This window comes from Lissotriton vulgaris, chromosome 12, assembly GCF_964263255.1.
Source record: "Lissotriton vulgaris chromosome 12, aLisVul1.2, whole genome shotgun sequence".
Lineage (NCBI taxonomy): Eukaryota > Metazoa > Chordata > Amphibia > Caudata > Salamandridae > Lissotriton > Lissotriton vulgaris.
Window position 1 is genome coordinate 106,464,759 of NC_141700.1, and position 27,016 is coordinate 106,491,774.

A 27,016-nucleotide genomic window follows, 5' to 3' on the forward strand; every position below is an offset into this window, starting at 1 on the left:
ACCCACTGGAATTCAATATAACAGATTATAAACAACTAGAAAGACATCGGACATTCTTGTTCAATTCAGAAACTTTTTTTAAAAAATTGAGGCAAACTATCAGAGTCTGACTTTGCCAGAAGCTGTGGTCCAAATCTCTTATCCTTCTCCGGACTAGAAGCGGAGAAAATTAATCACAGGATCACATCACAAAAGAGAGAGAAAATAAATACACACTACTTACACATGATTAGGCAGCTCGTCCTCCCTGCCTCTGCAGTACTAGTTTCTCCTCAATCATATCAGTTGACCCTCACACGCCTGTCCTGAAATGGACACGTCCAATCCTCCCCCTCCACTATTTATGGTTCAAGCACAGCAGCTCACATTTTACAAGTATAAGGATCCTCCCTTCTCTCATATGAAGACTTTAGGGCCAGAGGGCCACAAGAAAAACTGAAATTGGCAAACCTAAAATCTAGATTTGTTATGACTTGTAGTGAAAAGCTAACTATATAAAACAAATTTGTCCTGCCTGAGCCAAAACTGCGTACAACCAGTTTTGCATTCATCTCATCTCCGGAGGCCCAATACGCATTCCTCACTAAAATTACCCACCCTGTTGGCCACAGGACAATAGCCCATCCTCCAGGCCAAGGAAAGAAGGGAGTGCTGCGGTCACCGACTCGCTGTTTAGCCAAGAATAGTCACTTGGGTGGGGCGGAGGCAGCCATCATGACAAAGGACAGCCTTCATACTATCTCATGACTTGGAAATGTGAAAGGGGTCTGACAAGATTTGCTCCCATTTATCCACAGGGCTGTCCTCAACCCTCTGGCTCAAGTCCTAGCAGGATGGAAACTGGTCTTAAACATGATCTATGCAAACACAGAAGTGGTTTAGGGACAATCAGAACCCCTTCAAATGGAACAATAGGTTAGCCCTTTTGGATTTAGATCTTCTGGGAACATTTACAGAAAAGAAAAGAGGAGGTGCTGCAAAATGATTTGGGCACAGGGTAATATTTGTAGACACTGGATAGTATACAATCCTAGTACTTTGCCACACCCTCTGCAGAACATTCCTGATCCTGGGAAGACTACATCTGAAGAAGGCCTCCCCAGAAGACTCAAGGACGCCCAACTCCTGCTGGCACCCGGGGACTAAAATGCTGTCCAATGGAAGATTTCCTGCTTGCCTTCTTCAGTGACATAAATGGCAGAGGGACTCCTAACACCAAGAGGGCACACCTGACCACAGAGTACTGGACCCTGCAGGAACCTTTGTTGCAGAGAGACAGGTTTCTCAGAACCCTATCCCGAGGACCCTGTTGCCACAAGAATGACAAGGAGGGATTTTCCCCACAATAGAGAGAAAAGTGAGACTAAGTCCACCTATCCAGCAACGAAGCAACCTAGTCAGCGAGGAAGTCCAGTGTTGCCCTACTTGGAGGTCTTGGAACCAAAACCAACTGTTTCATCAGGAGCTCAACAGCAACATATCAGCCTCGAGGGACATTCACATGCATCTGCTTTTGACCTTGCTCTGTTGGAGGATTCGGACTTCCAAAAAGTAACCAAGATCAGAAGGTAAGAACTTTGATAAGAATTACACCTTTGGTGTATCCGAATTCCTTTTCATCGTGGTCTGCTTGAAATATCACCTATGCCACAATCAAATGCAAACTGATATTTTTAAATGACAATTTACCTTTTCTCATCGCCAGTTCCCCTTCTCCTATTTTAGCCACATTGATTAAAATATTATTTTTTTCTAAATTGCTTTAGGAATTTCATTGTGTTTTTCCCCACATTAAAAATTGTTGATAGAGCTGCAAACATTGCCTGCTACTGGTGGCATAGTTATCAAGGACTAGGAAGAGTTTCACGGAGACTTATATTGATACCGAAACAGAGTGTGTTCATTAAGTCCGAAGGATTTCCCTTTCCCAAAATAATAGAGCACTTTCTGACACCGACTTTTTGCCTCAAGGGTTTGCAGCCAAGTTACCCAGATGATATTATGAACGTTTCAGGTGGGGGTATTGGGCACAAGGGCCCACTTCCGGTACTTTTATCTGTAGTAACAGGTGTGATGACTGGGAACTGAATGTGGCAGCATTCAGTTGTAATGTTTGAGAGTTGTGTGTGTGTCTGCTCTTTGTGATTACTGTAACAAAAGATGGAAACAAGTCAAGGGTAAGTCAAGTCAAAAGGTAAGTGTAATGTTCTCTCTTGCCACAAAACATTCCCAATAACTCCAATATATTGCTGAATGTAATCCATCATTCCATGTACATCAGCATAATATGCTATTGCCACTTACGAAAGAACCAAAGTTCCGAACAAGGCAAGCAAGTTAAAAAAAAAAAAAATCATCTACATTGATAAATATATTTTAGTTCCTCATCTTGGATCCCCTTGATTGCAAAAGAGCGAATTATGCATTTGCAATGATAAACGTAATAAAAATTCTGAATGGCTGAATCGTTCCATTAAAAACAAGTTTAAACAAGAGTCAGTCATAAGCTTTGCAGTACTCCTATACAATCCTTAAATGTTCGCTAGCCAGCAGACTGACTTCAAAATCACCCAAAAAAAATCTGAACGCATTATGCATTTGATAATCTCGTGTCCCATGACTGCTCGCATCCTGCTTGAGTAGCCAGCGATCTGCAGAAAGAATAAAGCTATTCAGCCACGTCAGACAGATAGTAATGGAGATTTGCACTCTCATTGCTTTCTTCCTCATTTCATAACGCAAGCAAAACACAAAAATCTTGCCACACAAAAACTCTAAATACTATAAATGCCTACGCAGCAGGATTAGATTTGGAGTACGTAATACAGATATCTTCTGCTTGATTTACAAGCTCCTGGATGCGACAAAGATTTCCTCAAGGAAATATTCCACCTCTGCGCAAACATTGACAATTCTATTTATAACTCCACCATGATTCCGCGAGACATCGATCTTCCTGGTCAGACCGCCTTCATTCATCACATGCCACCTCTTGAACGCACAATACCTGAACTAGAAAAAAGCAAAAAACTTCAACCTTTCCAAAAATCAGATTATGGGTTTGGAGAAGCAAGGTCTCACTACACTAGCAACTTTGATCTAACCAACAGTTAACATCAGCGCCGCACTTCTCATCTCTCTGCACTCCACCCTCAGAAACAACAAATGTTGATACAATGGCCCAATAAAGACCCATGAAACCACGCATGTGTTTTTGGCGAGTTCTTTTTCTGTCAATCAAGCATACAAACATTCCATAAAACGAATAACCCATCACAAACTTTTACACTCCACTTCTTAGATGCCACAAACATGACATACAAACCTACCTACTACAACACTATTAAAAAATAAAAAATAAAATCAGTACCATCACTAAAGTGTTAAAATACTGCACCAACAGAGATTAAGAACAAACACATGCACCACTAAAGGATATTTAATTGGCAAGCAAAATAGCCAAATTCAGACTTCATGCCGAAAGCAAAGCACGAGCTTGCCACCAAATCGCTTCATGGAACATCCTCAAGCAGACCTGTTTAAAATTACTCGCCTTCGGATATGTCACTGATATTCCGGCAACTCTCAAAGCCACCAAGAAAGAAGACCACATTGTACTCAACTGTTTGAAATACCGCACCAGAGAACCAGTGAGAGCCCCCTGTCACCCAAGGCATCTTCCATAGAAGAGCAAAACTCAAAGAGATTCTACCACCAGTGACAAAAACAGATCCTGGACCCCAGCGACCTCTGGCATAAAAATCCAAACATCTACCCATCTTCGGCAAAGTACCACAGGGACCAATCTCTTTCTGGTAAGCTTCGAACTGTGTACGGAGGGTTTTTGGGTCTTACTGGCTGATAACAGCATGGATATTCATCAGTATGATGTCAATTACTGAATTAAACAGCTACCTCATTCTCATACAGAAGTGGATGTCAAGTGTTTTCCTAAAATGGAACCTACCAAAAACGGAATTACAAACAGAAACTGACAGGCTCAAACCCAAAAATATTTATCCAACATGAAATTTAGCAGATTCAAACCTCAACTTTAGTGAATGCCAAAAAGACTGGATTCACACTGGACACAAACTTTACTCCACCTAAAACACTCTGCCAAGAAAATCTAGACCGCATAAGACCAACCTGTTCCAGAAACCAAATCATTACTTCTCGGATGCACACTTGAGACTTATTGGGCATGCCCTGGTCTTCTCCCACCTGGATGGTGCAATGTCCTTTCTAACAGTATTGTTAGCTGCAGAATGTTCCTTTGAAATGTAAAGTACCTGCCACCATGAAACTCAATGAAACGCGAAAACTGATCGCGTCATAAACCTACCATGAAAAGTCGGGGCTGGTTGACCGCTACATTCCTTCATCTTCAAAACTAGATGCACCACCATACAAAGTTATATAAATTAACACCCAAACACATCTGGTTGAGAAACAAGAGACTTTTGGTGGCCAAGACAAGGAGTCAAGAACTGCTTGTGACACGAAATGCAATCAGGCAGAAAAAAAACACAGAAGTCAAACCATATCCCACTATGTATCACAGATTTAGAATAACATCTTGCTGTGCATGAATCCTCACCCCAACAGTCCAAACAAATCTCACGAGTCACCCCTTCAAGGAGCACTTCAACTTCCAGCAATACAGACGGAACCAGCTCTACCAACGCTGGGCCTGAAAAGACGGCTCCTTACTCACCTTCCACTTACTATTGGACGTGATTACAAACAATTTCCTCACCTGGACCCATTTCCATGAGAAGTAGTTCTGCTGATTCCCAACTAGGTTTGTGTAACAGAAATACCAATAAATACCCACATATGTACCACAGAAAAAGCCAGTGTACCCTCAAAAAGCCAGTGTACCCCGTTTAGTGTGTTGTCAGATTATCTGGAAAAAGAAAGTCCACAACTAAGTTAAAGCCTGATGTTGCGTAAAAATGCTCAGAGAATATTATTTACAATAAAGGACTCCCACCTCTTATCTCTGGGCTATGCTGCCACTGAATATACCCCTATAAGCCAATACACTATCCTGCTTAAGACAAGCTCAAATTTACTTTGTACAAAATAGAGACCTTAAAGGAACTGTGGTAGTCCTTTCATTATAAAGGCAAGGTCTGGTCTAGAAGAGATCAACTAATTGTGGCGTTTGATCTATGTCACTGTGGATCAGTATACTTTTCACACTCAAGTTGCGCCTTTCAAAATGGCAGTAAGAGGGAGCAGTGGATCCGCGCAAGGCATCTTCTTTCAGAACAATGCACCACTGTAAGATGATCACTGACGATTATGAACTTTATGTCCCACTGTGGCCATGCTGGATTCTCGCCAAGACATTCAGACTACAAAATGTGACCACTCACAAGCAGACATGCAAAAGAAACAAGCCTCCTATATTGTCGTGGGGGAGAGCTCTCTATTGAGTCCATTTACTTGAATTAGGTTTCCAACATCGGCTGAATTTCTCAATTTATCGTGAAATTCCTAGCTCCAGATCACCATTCGAGATATCATTTGATTTCACGAACAAGGGATCTCAAACCATATAGTCTCATGAAACTGACAAACAAAACTAAATAGGAAGAACACATTGCAGATGACAGACTCAGTTTATACCAGTAAGAAAAGGACATGCTCTCTTTGGCTACCCCTTGTGGAGGCTAGGTTTGTTACAGCAACACATCATTCTTAAATATGTATACAATTTAAAAAAAATCAATGTTCCTCTTACAGTGATAGAGGGAGTATTTTTCCAGAAACGTTCCTGAATACCACTTATCGACCAGATGGAAATGTGCAAGAGAGAAATAAAATGCTTGCAAGCCTCCGCCCTCCGAGGATCACAAGGATACACTTGTGATTATGCTGTCCATTCTGGTGTGGGCAAGCCATCATGACACATCCAAAATAAACTTTAATCATTGCCTTGAGAAAATATTCCCCAAAGTGCTGGGCATTCTGGGCATTGATGTCATATGAAGACATAACTGATAGTATAAAACGGTGCAAAGGTTTGATTGGCCTGTATGCAGTATCTCACTACACAACTTCTCATTACTGGTCATTCCACAAACTCAGTTTCCACTTTCTCTCCCTTCCAGATTTTTACCTACTGTTCATGGGAGTATATCTAAAATATGTAAAGATGGATCATTTCATCCACTAACAAACATGAGCTAAAAACTAGCCGTCAGGCAAACCAGGAAAGCATAAATAATGACCAAGGCCTTAAAGTTTTGATGTCTTTGATGGTGATGGGCCATCGCCACTTCACAGAAGAAAGACCCTTACAAACTGGGTGAGGAATTCTCCTAACCCAAGAGCTACAAAGCTTTCAAGAAGGCTACATAGAAATGTGAAGAGTGGACAGGCCTAGAGCAGAAGCATGGACTTAGAAGACTTTATTAGTTGAACAGTCGGTATCTGCAGTAAACCCAGGCCTTCTGGTGCTTTTCTTCATGGAAGGGATAGAACATGGTGCCTGTGGTTCTCCATCAGCCATCCACATTTATGTTACGGTTTGGCCCTGGGTAATAAATATTCACGTAGTCCCGCTACGTTTACAGGAGAGGGTCTGATCCTTTCAAATACCAGCCTCTTACGAGGGCACAGTCACACCCCTTTATTTTCTTCGCAGGCAGTGCTTTGAGGGCCTCTTCATCCTTTATAGGTCCTGGAGCTGAAGGATGAGATTCAGGAACCCTCAATCCCCAAGCACATCTGTGATGATGCTATAAAATGGAAAGAGTTATTAATCCGGTCTGTGACCAGACTGCTGACTTCTCCTAGAAGTCATGTTGGAATAGATATACATTTTACTTTATCAGAACAAATTGTTTATTAGAGGAAGGTGCTTGTACGCCTCCTTTCAATGACGAGCAATGGTATCTTCCACTGAGTGAGGTGCAAAGGAGGAGGGCCAACTGCAGATGTGTTCTTCCGCTGGGCACACAAGACTCCAATTTCATAGCGGTGTTCGTTTGACTGCTACGTGCCACTTAGTAAACGGATCTACGCAACTGTTCTGCCAGGGACAGTAATCCCATTCAGTGCAGCAGGTTTTAATCAGCACTTAACTGGTTTTCAGATGGAAACAATTCTGTTTCAATGTTTAATCAGGAACAGAGCAGTATCATTGAACTCAGGCGAGCACTAGTGTCGCTGAGAAGAAACTGTCAAACAAAGAAAAGATCTTAAGATTTTTTTTTTTTAAAAGCTCTTTAGCACAAGTAATGGACAGCAATTCACAGTAATTGGTAATTATTGTTTCCCAAAAGGGCACTTATGTGTGCACAGCATAGAGGCATAGAGTAAGCGTTATCAGAACAAGTTGTATCCTCTCCAAGATGAACATGTGCTATCCTTTCCAAGAACTGCTGTGGTGGTGGTGCTGCCAACTTACCGATGCTTCAAGCCTGGAGGTTTTCACTATCCAGGTCTTGATTTCATCCTCAACCAACGACCATAATCGCTGGGCGTCCAATGACCTCCAAGAGCTGGAGCCCAGCCATGGACACGCCTGCTTGCCTTCATGGACTAGTGTGACAGGGAGAAGATGCCCATGGCTGTGAAAACCCAAATGACTGTTTCCAGACTTTAGCCAAGCTATTCCAAAGGACGTCACATCTACGATAACATGAAGGTAGAACTCTCAAAGCTCAATCTTCGATATGGGCGGTGCATGATGTGAGCCAGTGGTTACAGATGAGGCCTACCTGCACTTATTTTTGGAGACCGGCCCTTCTTTTTGGGGACCGGCACTTATTTTTGGGGACCGGCACTTATTTTGCTTCTTCAGACTTTCACCTTTGGAGAGTGAAAAAACACACGCGGGGGAAAGGAGGGACAGGAAGACTGAATAGCAGTGGACTAGGAAGCAAGCAGGAGCCTGGAAGAGGGAGATAAAGTGCTAAAGTGTTTGGTGGTGGATTATAAAGACATGAGGTTGAATCAAGACTACGCAGTCACGGTACTAAACATGCCAACATTCAATAGTGTCGGCTGCGGGCTTCTGAGCAAAACTAAATTCCAACAGTTATTTTTCTACAAATTAAGCACTGTATAAGAGATGGTTTTTCTGCTGCTCGCAGTTCAAGGCTGGTATTGAAATAGACCTAGTGAGGCCCTCTCCTTCACTGAAGACATTGCATACATGGATTTCACTTCTCCTGGCCCTTCCACAACCTTATTTCATCCTACGCTACTGACATTTTCCGAGGTTTATGTAACTTTGGTTTACTCTGCCACATCGGACTATGATTGCTTGAAGCCTGGGAAGAAGAGATCCAGGGTGAGCAGTACAGAATGGGTGGGTAGAGTGGAGCCACCATTAGTAGTAGCCGGACACAGGCAAGTGGCAGTGGTCGCGGATGAACTATCAAAATCCTTCCTGCACGCATTTTTTGAACGACTGAAAATACAATTTAAAAAAATACTTATATCTTGTTATATCTATTCTGGGGTTTAACAGGGGAGAGCCCAGGGGTCAGCTGTCCTCACTCTCTCATTGCATAAGAAAGCCCGAAAGAACCAGAGCTGGCGAATATATCAACGGGCTATTTCTCGCCTTGTGAGACACAGGTGGTGGAGAGACAGGGACATTGTACACAATGAGGGGGAAAAATGAGGAACAGGGTAAGAACAGCAGAGGGACGAAGTGAGAATGGTGGAACAAAATGGAAACGCAATAAGTGAAGATGGGAGAAGAGACTAGAAAACTTTAAAGGGTAAAAGCCTGAGAGAGAAGCTAGCAGTGATCATTTTATAGAAAGAAGATGAAATACAGGAAGATAAAGCGAAAGGTGGAGAAGCAGAAAGTAAGAAGGGCAATGTCTGATGCTGGAGAGGGAAGACAAAGTAGCAGACATGGAATAAGGCCAAACATTAAGCACTGAGGATAAAAGACTGAAGAGAGAGGAACATATGGTGGTGAGCTGGGGTTTGCAGAGTAGATAAGGAGGGTTGGATGGTGAGGTCAAAAAGTGGAAGCGAGTGAGAGCAATAAAGAGAATTAAGAGATAGAAAAAGACTTGTGAATGAGCCGAATGAGACAGCGAAAAGAGAGTGAGAGTGAGAGAAATAGGAACAAGGAGAAAGCCTCATTATAAGTCTCCTGGTAGAATGATGGTGTAATACTGCAACCGGTAAAGCATTATTGCTGGTTTCAATTATTACAGTAATCACCATTAGAGGTTTTACCGCATCCTGAAAGTTTTCTTTTTCCAGCTCAGAAGGAGACAAAATGTGGAATTACGAATTTGCGCACACATTTCTGAATGTTTCACCGCTTTCTCCGAGTGAGACACTGAACTAGAGAAGTACACATAGACAGAGCGACGTAGGCATGGAGATATATCAATACAGATCACGCAGTCAGACAAGAAATATGTCTCGGTGGCAAGTGAAATATTACATTCGGTGAAGGGTGCATGCTTTCTTAGGTAACCACTGCTCTCCGCAGGACCTCTATGCATCAATGTGATAGCACATCGCCCATAATGCGCACTTTTAGGGATGTGAAGAGCTCCTTTAGTAAGTAAGCAACCATAATATTTATGAACGAAACATTTTGCCCCTTCACGTCATCTCTGCCACATTTTTCTTTTTTTTCTTTTACTTTGTTAATTGGAAAGGTTTCTTTTTTTTTTTTACTTTGTTAATTGGAACCGTTACAGAATGAAGAAGGGTACTAAATGTGTTTATTTTTTATGCGAGAATGAAGCCTTTTCTCCATATGAAGTAGAAATACTGATAAGTTTTGAGCAACATTGATCATGTCTACTGAGTCACTTAAATCGATGTACAGGGAAACGTGTAGTGGCAACTCTACATTCCTCGGTCTAGCTAGGTACACTAAGTAAAGCCAGACCTATAGACATTGCCAATGCTTGTTTAAGTATTTATTTTAAGTCCTAGTTCACGTGAGGCCTTTGCACTAACTGTTCTCAGGCTGTAGCATCAGGACAACGCCCTCTTCACTTGCAAAGCTTTATGCAGCCACTTAAGCAGCTTGTCTCGGTTTTCAAACCGCTGCCAGTGACTTTCATTTTCATGTAATCACTTCGGGATCGGTTGCGCCAATCAGAGTCCGGATTGGCAGCGCGTGCTCTGGCCCGGCCGCAAAGCATTGTGGGAAATGCGGCCTCTGATTAGGGCTATTGACTCAAGCTCGGATAGGTGTGGCCGTGGGGATCCCTAACATGTACCACGTTTGTGACACATTCCCATAACTGGCAAAGCCTCGACACGGGCCCCTGATATCAGATTCCGAGCCCGGCTGCTAAAAATCAAGGGCGTCTTTCTTCTTTTCAGCTTCCGACTCTCAGACTTTAGCCCCTCTCAATCTAAGACAAACAATGACGATTTTTTATTTATTTAATTTAACGGCCGCTGAGCACGAATGGGTCTTTGCGCAGCAAAAGCCGGAAGAAAGGCTCTTCCTAACGTAATTAGCGCTTAGGAATGGAAGAGTCAATTAAGAGGTCGTTCTACCTATAAGCAGGGCCACTAGAATTATGCGGCAAGTGGGCCGAATTATGCGGCAGAGTTGATTAAGTTATGCAGCAAACAAATGAAAATTGAGGCCTAATGGGGCACATGTGATAGTAATACTTCATTATTTTAACACTGGGAGAAGATATAACCGCCTTAAAAGCAAGCAAATGAAAGGTGACAGACAACTTTTGCGGAGGGCCATCTACTGCACGGGAACAAGTGTCACCATATTTTTAGCAGATATGAGCCATTTGAGTTCAAAACAAAAAATATATTTTCTGGTAAAATCTGCAGATTATTCAGCAAATGATAGATTATATGGCAAATCCATAATTATGTGGAAAACGCTGCTGCTGAAGAATAACATAATTCCAGTTGCCTTGCCTGTTAGACTTTTTGTGAGCTGTGCTGCCAGGACTCAGTTAAAATGCATCTCAACTTTTTAAGCACCTATGAATTCCTGTTATTGCACCTTGGGAGTAGGAGCAAAGCCAGTCCCATGGACAGAGACACAACTGGCACTAGTGACTGGGGGGAAGTTCAAATCCAAACTCTTCTCCAGTATTCTAACGAGGAGGGAGGAGCATATAAGCAACATTCCAAACGGTTAACAAGCAACCATCTCTACACACACCTTCCTCCCCTTAACGACACCCCCCAAAAATACTTACAATAACAAAAAAAAGAATGGCTAACTACTATAGAATGTGTTATAGGTCTAACCTAAACCACTACACAAGCCTTCATCTTCTGTGATGCCTTCACAAGACGTCGCACTCTACAGTTTTCCAAATTCTTCCTCTTGGACCTTGGCGAACCACCCATCGGAGCATTTAAAGCTTCAGTGCCAACGTCAGTCAAGATCCTTTCTCTTTCCGATTCACACTCTTATTTACTGACCGCCACCATAACTGAGTCAATGGCTGCCTCTCTAACCACTAAAGAAAAGGTCACTTGGCCAACCTACTCACATGCCACAATTTTCCACCACTACGTTTGGTAGGGTTGATTAGAAAGTACTTTCTATCTCATTTACGAACTGTCACTGCCAAGTTAACACTCACCCAATCCCTCATCTGAAGATGTCATTTTCTCGCTCTGTGCTAACAATAGTAATACTGCACTTTTAGTATATTTTCTCTGATCACTATCTGGCTAAAGATACAGCTGATTTCCAACACAAATTGCTTTCTATAAAGGCTACTCTCATGCTCTTGATTACAAAGAGGTTGCACCTAGTTAGTGTAAGTGCGACCTGATGAGCACAAATCATTTTCTTAATCTCTTCCTCCTAACCCTACTTACCAATGTTGGCTAGTTGTAACACAACCATGAATCCCTAAGAAATCTCCCAACCGTACCGTTACCTAAGGTATGGTAAAGAGAAGTGATGGAATGAGACATCTCATTGTGTGTGAAATAGTTTCCACAGGACCAGACTTGAGGTGGGGACCACTGTTGCTAAAGAAGCATTTAGGGAGAACTTCTTCAATTATCCCTTTACTGAAGAATCCCAAGTCATGGAATTCTGAGGCTTTTTGACATGTAAGGTTTGCTGTGAGCCACCTGCCACTGCTCAGCTAAAATGTACCTCAACTGTAAACTCCTAACACTATCTCCTGCGAATTGTCAAAACATGAGGCTAAGTCAAGAGTGATACATTCAATCAATCTTGCTTTTTAGCCACCAGCAAGCAGCATGCTGGGTTTTGAAGTTTGCTTTTAACATTGTAAAGGTTAAATTCTCATCACAAGCAAAGTGCTAATAGCTAATAAAACAAAAATATTAGAAGGCATAACATGTCATGGGGCCACGTTGCAGGGTTAAAGGCACTCATACCCAGGTTATGTGTTTCCCACTGTCTCATATCAAAAGGAAATCCATAATGCCTGCACTGCAAAGGCTCCGGAATATTAATGACCAACATATGTGTAGCATTTATTCTCCTGCAATCCCCTTGCCATCCTGGCTTTCTTTCCAGCATTGGAGTGGCTCTAATTACCACCTGACCAGGGCACTGACTAGGGCCTTCCCTGAGCTGGGATCTGTGTTTCTGACTTACCTGCATGGTAGGTTTCCTGCTGCCTCCTGAATAAGGTTGTATGTGTTCTTGCCTGAACTGTAGGGTCTCCCATTACTGACTGACCAGACCAAGGACCCCACTTCAGTTAAAATATTAGGATCTGGTACCAATGGTCCAAAATTGCATCTGCTCTGCAGTATCTTCTATTACTCGCTCCACCTGAATCATCACTGTAGATCTTACAGTACAGAAGGCACGACAACAGGAAGCAGGGGTTAAAGAAGGCACCTAAGCATGTTGTGCCTGCAGTAAAAGATAATGAATTAAGAAAATTGTGCTCGCAGACTAAATAACACGCACCGTGTAACAACCGAAGTAAAGGGGACAGTCACCATGGGAGGTGATAAATGAAGAGGAGGCAGTACTAAGGGGGGACTAGCAAGCCTATTTACGAATCAGAAGCCAGCATTTAGGACAGAAAATGACACAAGTCAATGGCAATTATGGGCGGAGTGGGAGGGACTTCTATTCGCTACTCAACTACAAGTCTGGCTCTAGGCTCGACCTAAAAAGAAAATTTAAAAAATTTAAAGCATGGTAGTGTTGTCATGAGGCAGGAGTCACAGACTCAATCTCATTGAAGCCACGTCTAATTACACAAACGCTTTACCATTCAGTAGCCTTCTGATCTGTTCAGGTCCAGTTGAATACCATAACGCTAAGAGTAGTGACTGGGGAATATGGCATCAGCTAGCTAGCTCTTATCTGATTGGAATCTAAAATGTCCACAAACGTTGTTCATCATACAGTCTGCGGTATAAACAAGCACTGCAAAGATTCTGAAAGCGACGTAGTGCACTCCAAAACTCCTAAATAGAACAGCAAAGTAGCACTATGGGGTCTTCTAAAGTTTCTTCACCGCAACTACATTATGAATTGTCTTTTTGCTTCCTGACCAGTGCTTGTGCCAGCTGAATTGCTCAAATCTGCTAGTGATCATAGGCCCACCTTATTGCCTCTGCTGGGGCTCCTTCTACCTCCTGTCCAAGTATCATACTCACATAAACTACACAGTACAAACTTTGTATCTACTAGAGCCCAATTCATAAAGCAGTTATCTGTGAGTAGGTGTGATCCAACCGATCACACAGAACCAGCTCACCAACAAAAGAATTGCATGTTCTAACAAAAAACATCAAAGAACTACTACCAGGCTTGGAATAGCCACCTAAGTGACGCCGGTAGCCTTTATCTGGAACATGCACATTCCAAATTATATCATATTGATACCAAACAACCCATAAGCGATTTCTACGAGTTCTTGCCCAGGGATCAAGCCCCGTTTATAAACAGTAAAAGATCAGGGCCAAGGAATTACTACATCTACCGCAATTCACTAACTAGGACTGACTTTTTCACTTGTTCTATAGAGTCTCCCCTACAGCAATGTCTTTAGTTTCTAACCTCATCAGTAACTTGCAATCTCAAACTGAGTGAGAAAAAGTATTTTTCTCACTCAAGGCTGTCAGCATTAGAGCTCTTTGAACGTTAACCAAAGAACTTCTGAGCCTCCCTGTTTGCTAAAAAAACTCAAAACTCACTTTTCAAGGAGGCCTAATGCACACAACTACACCATACCAGCACCATCTTCTCTGTGTTGTGTTAAATATTAAGGTTGAAATCCACGGTCTGACCAGGTTGATGAAGGACGCTGAAGATTGCCACCGAACTGATAGTCGCCCACGATCTTGTTGATTAACAAAACATCCAAATTCACCTCCGTAATATGCCTTTGGCAGTCAGCATGAGAAACTGGTTGCTAAGTGACATACTAGCACAAAACAACACAGTTATTTATAAATAATAAACCCAACATTTACTGGCAGCTCTAGACTCATGCTTACGTCATACTCTTGTTTCCAGTTGCCCTTAGTAGTGTGGGATGTCTCTTCGCAAGTCTGACATAACAATGGTATACAAGCCACATTTCATTGCCAAACTAACAAAGGACACTTCACACAGTTATACCACAGTCTAACCTCTCATCCTGCTTGGTACCTCATACATTGATTTATTGAACTGTTTCACTCATCCTGTTCTACCGCGATCACAGAACCTTAAGTGTGTCTGAGCGTCCACATTGTGATTTGTCACCCTGCACGACCCGCACCATTTGACCCCACACAGTAGCAGACCACTTCGCCGTGAACAGCCATGCTGCCTGATCCTTACCCTGTCTGCCTCTACCCTACCATCTATCACACTTCTGGTCTTCAATTTTTAGGCACTGACTTTTCGACCAGCCCCTCCACCCCAATCTCCATTCAACATCACATCTACTGTTTTCCAGTGTAAAATAGCATCCATTTAATCCATTATCCAGTTAGACATCAAATATTTGACCTAATTGCCCTATGCAGGGTTCTCCAACATTTTCTATAACAAGAGCTACTTATATTCTGGACACTGGAGGACGGACTAACAAGATAGCCGCACTATGGTGAGGCTCCGTCAGCCCTGGAGAAACTATTAAAAAATCCTGAACCCGTGAGGGACTCTCGCTGTACTCTGCCCCACAACATGGTGGAGGGTAGGTGGGAGCGGTGTTACCCTTCAGTAACGATCCGGAGACAGCAGCGGACCAGCTGGGCGCCCTGCAAATTTGTGGCCTGTGCGGAGCGGCGCTGCTGGCCGAGCCGAGAGCAGGGAGAGTCCGCCGACGACTACGGAGATCGAGGGGCCGCACAAGTGGACTTGTTGTGGCGACCCCAGCACATACCTGCAGGCGACCGAGAGAGGTGACGGAGCCACTATGGGGATCGCGCGACTGAGGGCATCTGCAGGCTGCGTGCAGCCTGGGGAGCCCTTCTGAGAGACGCTGCGCGCGGCCGGAGCCCCTGACCCTCTACGATAACTACGCCATCCTGATGAGCCCTGGCTTGCATCTTATCCCCGAAGTTTACAAGGGAGCCAGGTACTGTGTGAACCCGGTGGGTCTGGGAGACACATGCGGGCTCCGCTGACCTACAAGCAAACGACAGCACGGGGAGCCGCGCAAGCCTGGAAGCGAGCTGAATTCACGCCAGGCCAGGGATCACGGCCTACAGTGACGAACGCTGTGGTGGATCGCACAAGTGCCCCTAACCGCGGCCTGCTAGGGCGAGAGGACGTCCTGCGTGCCCCGTGGGGCTGAAGACTGCAGAGATACGTGGTGATGATGACCTGCAAGGAGGTAGCACCCACCCCGCGTCGCAGAGCTGTGAGCCGGCGGCCCAACATCACGCCTCACCTGGTGCAATGCGGTGAGCCTCACCCGAACAGGGCTCCCCCGGGGCGAACCCGGCTTCCCGGGTGGGGTGTCCCTGAGCGCTTTGTGGATGGTGAGGAGCGCAGCCCAGCCCCAGATTCAAACCCCATCTCGCTCTGCGCTCCACCTGCCTGGCAGGAATTGCAACGCTATACGCAATTAGCGGCCGGGCATCACAGGCGAATAAAAAGCTATTTTGTCTGCATTCCTGGGTCCCCTTCTGCACGCCACTACCGTGCAGAAGCAGCTGCCACGCCCACTAGGACACACACTTCCAAGGGAGTTCCCTTTTCCTCCTATGGTGGGGAATATTTTTCTTACAGAGTTACCTTTCTTCCTCTGTTGTGGGAATGTTAAAGCTGTTGCTTACTGGCAGCCAAGTGACCCACACTAGATTCGTTGCTGCACAGAAAGCCACACAGGTTCTTTTCGTTTTACCGGGAGGGTTTAAGAGGGTGGGGTCTGTACACAGCAAGTTGGGGTCGCCATTGTGGGGGGCTAGTTGGGGTTTCATAGAGGCCATTGCTCGGATTTCAATGGGTATTAGACTACTCATGTACAGACAACACCAAGACATAGAAGCAAGTCTTCTGGACATCTGCCTCTTCTGGACACTTGCAGATGGCAGGTGACAATCGCCGAACTAACACTACTACGCAAGTGGGACTCGTAATTTGGGATGTCAGCTGGCTGGGGGAGCCCAGAAAAAAACTACACCTATTGGCCTACCTGGATAGGCATCATGTAGGCATAGCTATGTTGCAGGAAACTCATACCCTCCCTACACAACAGCCTCAGTTTGCGGCTAGGTGGGCCTCCCAAAGATACTTTTCTTCCTATTCCGCCTACTCGAGAGGCACAGCTATTTTAATTAAATGTACGGTGCCTTACAACGAAGAGAACTCCATACTTGACCCGCAAGGGGGGTTCTGTGGGACCTGGGGCAGGATGACATCAGCATCAGTCACACTAGTATGCAGCTATGGGCCCAATGTGGACGATAAAGATTATTTTATTAAACTTAGGGCTCATATAGTGAGCATAGACTAGACCCACCTCCTATGTGGGGAGATTTTAACCCAACACTACTCCCATCATGCCCTGAACGCTGAGATAGTAAAGTTCAGGATCAGGTGCTTCAAACCCACCCTGGGCAAACAGCACTATAAGGGTGCTCCACTTTATCTGTGGCTATTTCCCACCCCATGCCAAATGGATGAGCGGACTCTTAAGTCTTGTGAAAAAGGGGAGGCTGGGTTGAAGGGGATGATCATGAACAGGTCTAAAAATGTGGGCATGATAACCATTTTCATTACGGCTAATTGGCCCGCTAGGGAAAGCATCAAGGCTATCCACCTAGTGATCAAGTTTATTTTTAATTTTAATTTATTTGAGTTCTATATAGGGCTGGCTAGACCCGGAAGTATCAGAGCGCTTTACAAAGGGTTCCACAAAGTTACAAAATTACATCAGTTACCAGTTACATCAGTTTCTATAAAAACGTTTCAAGGGCGTAAAGACAAGATAAATGGAGCTTAGAAGAGAGGTGGTAGGGTATAGGGGTAGGAGGGAAATAGGGTGGAGGGACGAGGTAGAGTCTGCCCAAAGACCGGCTGGGTAGGTGCCCGCCGAGGGGGAAGTCCACAGCCCATCTCCTTTATAGCTATCAGGTAGCTCCACCGGGCATCGGCCAAATAGCTAGGTCTCAACGGAAAAACATTTAAAAAGCATAGGGGACGAAAAATGGACCATAGAAGGAGAAAGGGGGTAGGGTAAAGGGGTGGGAGGGAGAAAGCGAAGGCAAGACGAAGAATGTCTGCTCAAAGTCCGGCTGGGTAGCTGACGGCCAAGGGGGCCATCTCCTCTATAGCTATTAGGTAGCTCCATCGGGCATCGGCCAAAATACTAGGTCTAGCGCTTAACATAAGGAAACATTGTGTTACAAATTACAAAATTGATCACATTAATTACAAAGTGTTTACAAATTCAATACAGGAGTTATTAGCGACCATGAAAAACAAGATCCACAGAAAAGAGAGGGGGAAAAAAGAAAAAGGCCTGGGAGAGCAGGGAGTCCACGGGAGGGAGTCAGCAGTGGAGAAAGATACGAGACATACGTCCGAGGTCCGTCTGGGTAGGTGTTGGTCATAGCGGTGTGCCAGAGCCTGCCTCCCCTATAGCTGTCTGGGCAGCTCCACCGGGAATCGGTCATACATTTTGGACTCCGCCGTATAAAGGTGAGAATCAGGAAGGGACCAAAAGTCTAGAGTCCAGAGACAGACTGGTGGAGCTGGCGAGGGTGGTAGGATAGGAAGGGGAGTGTAGCTTGGCAGCCATCTTAAGGTCAGGCAAAACGAGTCTGTTGATCTCCAAGACTCTGTGGGTGGTTTGTCTCTAGATCTTAGGATTGTTTCCTCAGCTAAGCCCATCGGACCCCCTTGTCAGATGGGCCATCTTCCCATACCGGTGAAAATACATTGGAGGGCGCCATTTTAGAGTCAGGCTCCAAGTGTTCTGCTTAGAAAGTAAGTGCCACATTTACTGGGGGTTAAATTAGTCGCCAGCAAGATCTCAAACCAGAGTTAAGGTCGTGAAAGGCTGTTTTATGATTGTGATTGCAGAGAAGTTAGACAGGACTTCCTCACAAAGGGTTAAGGCACCATGAGTAGTCCTACTTTACTTTCCATGATCAGGTTCACTTCTGAAAAACAGTTGCAAGGCTGGTCTTACCTCTTCTTTTTGGACTTCATATTATACACTAAAATTCCAGGCCTGTGTGAGAGATAGAATCTTAGTGGGGGAACACAACGCAGCCCACAAAAAGCAGCAATCCCGTAGTTTACTCGTATTAGTCCCTCCTTATCTTTGACTATGGTTATGCCAAGATACCGGACCTTGTCCTCGCACCACTGTAGCGGGTAGTCCATCGGAAAGGAAGTGGTGCACCGAGTGAGAGGCATCACCTGTGACTTGCCCCAGTTTATGGTAATTACCGCGAAGGCCCCAAATGTTGTTCTTTCGCGGATCATGGCGTTCAATCCTTCTTCAGGATTACGCACATAGAGAGTGATGTCATCCGTGTACAGCGAAATTAAGACTGGCCTTGTGGGGTAGTCCAGCGCGTATCTCGTGTGGTGCTGCCAGAGCATGGTGGCCAGGGGCTCCTTTGCTATTGTAAATAGCAGGGGTGATGGGGGACACCCCTACCGCGTGCCTCTGGAAATGCCAAAGGCCGGGGAATGCTCTCCATTCAGGAGCAGGGTGGCACAGGGGCGATGGTACAGCAACTTGATCCACAAAAGGAACCAGGGAAGGAACCCCATAAGCGTCAATACTGCGGATAGATAATCCCATTCCAGGGAATCGGACGCCTTGGTGGCGTCAAGAAATACCGTCGCTGCCTGATCTTCCTGGCCAATCTAATACATAATAGCGAACAGTATCCGAATGTTTTGCGAGGTGGATCGAGCAGGTATGAAGCCCGCTTGGTCTGGCCTGATTAGATTGCCCATCAATAGCGTAAGCCTGTTGGCCAACACCTTTGCCAATATCTTGACATCGCAGTTTATTAGGGACAGCGGCCTATTAGAGTCTGTAGAGATGGGGGTGTTCCCCGGCTTCAACAGCGAAACCAACATCGCCTCTCGCATGGAGGGTGGAAGTGTCCCCGCTAGGCGGCCTCTTCATATACCCATTTGAGGAAGGGGGCAAGCGTATCTATGTAGGTCTTATAAAATTCTGTAGTTAGGCCATCCTTCTCGGCACCTTCCCGCTCCTTATCTGCATGATGGCCCCTCGTATTTCCTCTACCTCAATGTCGGCCGCTAGGAATTCCAGCTGACCCTTACTGAGCCAGGCGGGTTCTATCTGCTGTAAATATTGCACTGTCTCGCCTTGCCCAGTCGCACAAGACGTGTACAGCGATTTGGTAGGGAGTCATAAAAACAGCCATTATGGCCAGAGTATCCGTGTGTACCTCACTCTTCCCATCGCGGATGGCTAAGACATGGTTCGCAGCTTTTGGCGGTCTAATCGTTTCTGCAGGCGCTTTGCTGGGGCGTTCCCCTTCACCATACCGACATGCTATTTGCTGCGAAACAGGCACTCCCTTTCTGCTTTGGCTTGATAGTCCGTAAGTAACTCACGGACCTTGGCCAGTGTGGGGCCCTCGTATGTTGCGTGTGTTTGTTTCCTGCTGCTGAATCTGGCATTCTAGTGTAGCGAGAGTTGCACGGATGTCTTTAAGAATGCCCCCCGTTTTGGCTATACAAAGTCCCCGTCCAGTAACCTTTGGCGCCTCCCAAACGGTGACCAGGGTTGAGCCCCACTCTTTTTAATCTATATGTGGCTCCCCTTGCACAAACAATAAGGAACTGTGGTTTCACCCCAATATCCTACGCCGACGATACCCAAATCGTGGTGTCAATTAGTAGGGATGTTGAAGACACAGCAGAAAAATTTCAACACTGCATGGTACAGATCAGCCAATAGATGAGAATGAACTGCCTAAAACTTAACGGGGACAAGAGTGGGGTTATGATACTTGGAGGGGACACAAATATATGGTCCCCCTCATGGTGGCCAAAAGATCTGGGAAGGTGCCCCGAATCATCAGAAAAGGTGAAAAACCTGGGAATCACTCTAGACACCAATCTCTCATTCGATGCCCAAGCCAGTAAGCTGGCATCATCACTTTGGTACATCCTAAAAATGATCAAAAAAATTCTACCTTACCTACCGCATGATTCGCGCAAGACAGTGGTGACAGCATTGGCCTTATCCAGACTGGACTACGGGAACGGCCTATATGCCGGAGCCAGGAAGAAAATCCTACTCAAACTTCAACGCCTGCAGAATGCAGCAGCGAGGTTGATACTTGGAATACCAAAGTTTGACACAGTCAGCCACAAACTAAAAAACCTGCATTGGCTACCAATTACAAAAAGGATACAATTTAAATCACTATGCCTAGCATACAAGGCAATCAACGGAACCGGATCACAATTTCTAAAATCCCATCTAAAACACTATGAGCCAAATAGACTTCTCAGATCCGGCCAAAAGAAACTCATCAAGGTCCCGAGATTCAGGAGAGCCAACTGGGGCGGAAGAAGCTTCTTGGTACACACAGCAAGAATCTGGAACCAACTACCACTAGACATAAACATCAGCCCATCCTTGAAATCCTTTAGAAAGGAAGTTAAAACTTGGCTTTTCTCTGCACAGCTCTAATCAACATCTTCAAGAGCCAGTGGTACATCTCAGCGCCAAGACGCCTTCGGGCACTCGCGTGCTCTACAAATAGATGAATCAAATCTAAACATTTACATTCACCAGTTGCGAGGCCCAGTAGTAACCATGAATGTCGGGCACCGCTAGGCCTCCCTCGAAGACCCCCTTTTGGAGCTTACACAGAGTGATCTGTGGGCCAGCTCCACTCTATAGTAGGGCACGGAGTTCTGAGTCCCGCTTTCGGAATAAGTAGGTAGGCACCTTGTACGGTGAGTTTGTAACATGTATAGTAGATGTGAAAGAGCCATCATTTTGAACAATGCTGCAACGTCAGAGGAAGGGTGGGCCAGTGTTCTGCATCAGTTATGAGTCTATCTAACTGCCGCCCTAAATTCTGGTTGTAGTACTCGCCTGGGTCTCAGGTGATGTATATCCCTAAGTATTTGAAACCTCTCTCCTGCATGGGTACTGTACACCTCTTTGACATATATTAAACCTCCAGCCAGAACCTCACTATAATGCCCTCTTGTGGTATAGGTTCATTTTTGTTTTGGACCTTTCCCACTATCAATAAATCCACATTTAGACAGGCGTCATTCCTGACAATCATCTGACCCATGACTATGCCAATCTCTGCTATTACCCCCTCCCCTCCATGGAAGGAGCATACACAAAATTATTATTTAGGCCATGGTCACAAGACCAATTTTGAATATAAATTAGGATGAAACGTAGGTTGGAGGGAGTGGGGTGAACTTATCCACTTGTGAGATGTATGCAATTCAATAATTTTCAAGATTAGACCACACTACTAATGTCATTATCAAATCTCTGGTGTTTTGTCTGGAAGAGCCATGTCTTGAGGTTCCTTAGGAAGTCCATGAGGGAGTGGAAGGTTCTGGGGTGTTTGGGAGGTGCCCCAGGTCTTGGCTGCGACTGGTCTTCTACCCCAACTCTCTACACTACCCTGTCTACCCACACCGAAAGGAAAGGGTTGTACATTTGTCATGCTCTCTTAAATCTCCACTGACATGCATGGTTTCTCCACCTCCGATCCCCGGGCCAATTTAAAACTCATAATCGTGAAAAGGATTGGCCTGTTCTCGTTCCCCTTTGCATCCCATTCCCGTCCATCCCTCACGCTGCCACCGCCTCTCACCTGAAAAGGGTTATCCAGCTCACTGGGATCGCTGAAGGGGTTCATGTCTCTCTGAGCCATGGTGGCCCCTGTCACCAGCTCCCCTGGTTTTGCCCCAGGCGCTTTTCGCTTTCCGCTGTCCTAAGCTCCCCCTGCTTGTCTCCCGGCTCTCCCTGACTCCACTCCCCCTCCGCCCCAGTCACGAGGGTCCATTAGGACCCGCCCGCCCATGCCAATCACACCTGCCAAATGGACATCCAATCATAACGCAGAGTATCCCAAGCGAAGGGCGGGGTTGCTATCTAGACCGAGGCTTGTAACGCAGGCAAGCAGAGGTGAAAGCTGTTCTGCGCATGCTCTATTCAAGGATGCCGGAAGTACAGGACTTTTTTTTAATACCGTATTTTGACAGCGGCTCTGCGCTAATAATTGAAATAGAAGAGAGGCTAGGTGTTGGTCACGTGATTAGCGTTTGAGTGGGTAATGCTTGATAAATAACATTTATTACTGGTCTGAAAAATTAATCGTTAGCGGCTGTTCAACTGAGCAAATTTTAAACGATTCAATTATGTTTTTCAGGGCTTGTTTGTGGTCCAGCAACACACTGCAAGAACGTAACTTGATGCCACTAGGAGCTCAAGCCAAGCTACTTCTAACCCCACTTACCATTCTAACCCCCTTATTTATTTATGCGTTTTTATATAGCGCAAAGTTTACCTGATGGTGTCAGTGCGTTTTACAGTAGAACCAATTACATTACATTTGGGAATTTCTTGGCCCTTTGCCTCATAATTTACCCCGTCATCATGTTTTTTTTTAATTTGTAGATTTATATAGCGCAAACTGGTCCCGAAGGTATTGGAGCGCTTTACATGAGCACCAGTTATGCAACACAAGGACACATTCATTTTTAGCTCGAGCCTAGAGCAACGCATGCACTGTTTGCTCGACTTTTAGTATGGGGGTTTTCAAAGTGCTACCCCATGCTTTGGCTGGCATAGCGCTTGCGTTCACGCAAGCGTTCACGCACGCAGCCGCCACCTGTCTTTCACGGGTCATTAAGCGTGTGGACGCTGCAGCTGCTTTCACTTTTGCAGCTGGGCGCCCACTCGCTCCGCCCTGTCCGTGTCCATGTTGAAGACCGCTTGTTTCATTAGCACTGAACCTTTTTGTTTCACCCTTGGTCAGCCAGCGTGTGCTTATTGATTCACTTCAACAATTGAATCTGTCTTTCAGGTATTCACTTTCCACATTTAGACTTCACAGCTGAGATAAAGTCAGATGTACAGTGTTCAATCTGTGCCCATGTCTCTGTGTGAGAGTAGAGTGTGGAGGGCTGTCTTTGTTTAAAAACGCCATTTGTATGTCTACTCTCTTTAGATTTATTTATGTGCAGAATACGAACATACTAGGTCACATAATAAAAATTTATATTATAGGGAGGGAGGAGCTTCGCCGGCGATCAAGATGGCCGCGTGAGCTCGGAGCTCCGAAGACCTCCCGGTCCTCCGTAATAATCCTGCTATCTATCCTGTCCCACGTTGGTGGGAATCGACTGCTGAGTGGGTCCTGATGCGGCGCCCGCTTTCGGAATGAAAATCAGACATTCCTGGACTTAGTTAGCTCGACGAGGCCCGGAGGCTCCTCCCGTGTCATTGCACATCATTGAGGGGTACAGCGGTGCTTCTGCACGGGCGCTTCTTTGTCTGAGCTTAGTTCCACCGGGGAGCAACTCTGATATCTGCATGCCCCGCTACTCGGCCAACGTAACGGACCCTGGTTTTATCATCGTGTGTGTGGCGCGCCTACCAAGAGGATTCTTACCCCTGCTGGCCGTCTGACCCGAGGTACCAACATGGCGGGCAAAGGAGACCTGGACAGAGGCAAGTCCCAGCGGGTCACCAAAAAACCGTCCCAGTCCCAGTCTACTATCCCGGAACGCTTTTCCCAGTCAAGAAGCTCGCCGGCGCAGGCGGGCTGCACTACTGACTCGAAACGGGATGGATCACCGGACGATTCTGCCATAACGCTTCGGGACGTTCTGGGTGCGATCACGGGAGTGCAGACGGAGATGCATGCACTCCGGGAGGAACTGTCCAGTAAGGTCGACTCCCTGAAGATCGATATGAACCTCATCAGGACGGACCTCGGGAAAACCAATGACCGGGTGAAGTCGTTGGATCTCAAGACGACTAGCCTGGTCACTGATGTGTCCGATATCCAGACGGAGGTACGTGGCCTGAAATTGGCGAACGGAATGCTGGCGCGCCGACTGGACGAGTTCGAAGGCCGTGCGCGGCGCCAGAACATCCGCATTACTGGGGTACCGGAGAAGGCCGAGGAGGACTCGGCTGAACTTTTCGTGGAGGAGCTGGTGCTTAAGAACTTAGCGCCGGGGGGCCTGAGTAAGTTCTTCTCGGTGGAACGGGCACACAGGATACCGGGGGGACCACCCAAGTCTGGCACTTTCCCTCGCCCTATCATCGCACGGCTCTTTAACTTCAGGGACAGAGACGCTATCCTGCAGGCGTCAAGAGCCGCGGGTCCTTTGCGATTCCAGAACTCAGACGTGAACTTTTTTCCGGATTTCACCCAGGCGGTACAAAAACAGCGTCAGAGCTTTACCGGGGTGAAACGAAGACTGAGAGAACTGGGCCTGCGGTACTCCATGCTCTACCCTGCCAAGCTCCGCATCGAGCGGGACCACCGGACTTTGTTTTTTGACTATCCAGACGAGGTGGGGCACTGGCTGGATACCCTGCCACAGGAGCGACGCGAACCGGCTGACCAGACGGAGGATTCCACCGGGGGCGCGGAAGCGCAGGAATGAATATTTGTTGTTTGACGTTCTGTGAGCTGGATAGCCGTATGGGACTTTCACTTCAGACACTGCTGCTATGGTTTGACTCGTTTTGTCAATAATATGGGGGATGACGGGGGGTGATAGGATGTCTCCTTTCTCCTCTGTGGGCTTTTTGTAGGTTAGTTAAGGGGCGACAGGCACACTGCTAGTTGGGGTGGATTTTAGTCTTATGCAGGGGTGCAGGGTGGTGGGTAGTTGGGGTGTGTTTTTTCTACTTCTTTTCTTGTCTTATTCCTTGTCCTGGCTGAGGTCTTATTGTACTACTATGTTATTGCTGTGGGCGCCATTGCGGGCATGGGTGGGGGGGAGGGGGCGGAACGTCCCTGATGATGGGGGGTAGAACTCTTAACTTGTTAAGCTGGAATGTAAACGGGTTGGGGGACCGTATTAAAAGGGGTGTGGTGTTGCAAATGCTCAAACGTTGTTCACCAGATGTGGTTTTCCTGCAGGAGACCCACCTAGTGGGGCACACTTGTAAAGCTCTGACCAGACGTGGTTTCAAAATGGTGGCACACTCAGGGTTCTCTTCGGGATCACGAGGGGTGGGCATCATGGTGCGCATGTCCCTCCCGCTGGAGGTGGAGTCGGTGCTTGCGGATGAGAGGGGCAGATATGTTGCTGTGGTGGGCAAATGGGAGGGCTGCACGCTAGTTTTAGTTTCGGTTTATGTTCCCCGGGGCTACAAGAGACTACTTTCAGGGATCTAGCTGGCGCCATTTTGGGTCTCCCTGAGGGGCTGCTGCTTGTGGGTGGTGACTTTAATTTTGTCATTTCCGGGGACCTGGACCGCTTCCCATCCAGAGATCTGCGTCCTTCCCAGTCCTGGCTGTCTGACTTCTTAGATTCCATGGGGATGGTTGACTGCTGGCGTCTGTTGCACCCCTCCCAGAGACAGTACACGTTCCTCTCCGGCGCCCATGGTAGCCTTTCTAGACTGGATTACGTCCTCACTCCGGCTGCCCAGGCGCAGTCCGTGTCCACTGCGCGTCTCCTGGCTAGGGGCATTTCGGATCACTCCCCGGTTTGGGTCTCCTTTGACTTTCGAACCCCCGTGTCCTCGCGGGTGGCTCCCATCAACCCTTGGTATTTTCGCGACCCGAAGACCAGGTCGCTCCTGGCTAAAGCTATGGATCGGTACTTCGTCGAGAATACAGGATCGGTTGCCTCGTCTGTTTCCCTTTGGGAGGCCTTCAAAACTGTGCTTCGCGGCGAGGCCTTCTCCCTGATTGCGGAGGTCCGCCGGCGGCGGGACGAGGACGTAGTTCGATTGGAATCTGACATTGCTGCACTAAACTCCCAGCTGGAGCTGGGCCCGTCTCCCGAGCTACTCCACGCTCTCTCCCTCAAACAGTCTGAGCTTCGGGCGACCGCCACTGACGCGGCGAAAGCCCTGAGCAGGGAACAGCAAGGCAGAATTTATGACGCGGGTGACAAGGCTGGCAAGCTCCTGGCGTGGCTAGATAGAAGGGAACTCGCGTCTCGGGTGGTCCCGGAGCTGACCAGTGCGGAGGGCCTGTCCCTCACGGACCCGGCGGCTATAGTTGGGTCCTTCGCGGACTACTTTGGGGAGGTTTACGCCTCGGCGGACCCTCTCCCGGAGTCTGCGTCGGCATCCTTCCTGGAGGACATTGAGCTTCCCTGCCTCTCGGACCTCGAGCGCGACGATATGGATAGGGACCTAACGGTGGATGAGACGGCCTTGGCTATTAAATCATTACGCTCGGGCAAAGCGCCGGGGCCAAACGGCATCCCGGTTGAGCTCTACAAACTCAGGGCCGACGCACTTGCGACACCTCTGTTAAACATGTTCCTTGAGGCCCGCGAGGTGGGAGAACTCCCCCCCGACCAGCGGCTGGCCACCATTGTGGTGATACATAAGGAGGGGAAGCCTCGCGATCTTTGTCGATCCTACCGACCTATCTCCCTCTTAAACGCCGA

The 27,016-nt window shown here is 46.6% G+C and overlaps 1 protein-coding gene across 2 annotated transcripts in view; it reads right to left on the reverse strand.

Moving 5' to 3' along the window:
* The window catches only part of SCAMP3 (secretory carrier membrane protein 3), an 84,133-nt gene extending 61,676 nt beyond the window's left edge, over positions 1 to 22,457 (reverse strand). The window contains exon 1 of one of the 2 annotated variants that reach the window (XM_086947394.1): positions 22,237 to 22,457. In XM_086947394.1, the coding sequence (XP_086803520.1) occupies positions 22,237 to 22,296 (60 nt within the window). In that variant the 5' untranslated portion in view covers positions 22,297 to 22,457. Of the gene's footprint in view, positions 1 to 223; positions 330 to 22,236 lie in introns of those variants that run through there. The other variant, XM_086947395.1, reaches the window with a different exon arrangement.
* Positions 22,458 to 27,016: the final 4,559 nt, after the last annotated feature.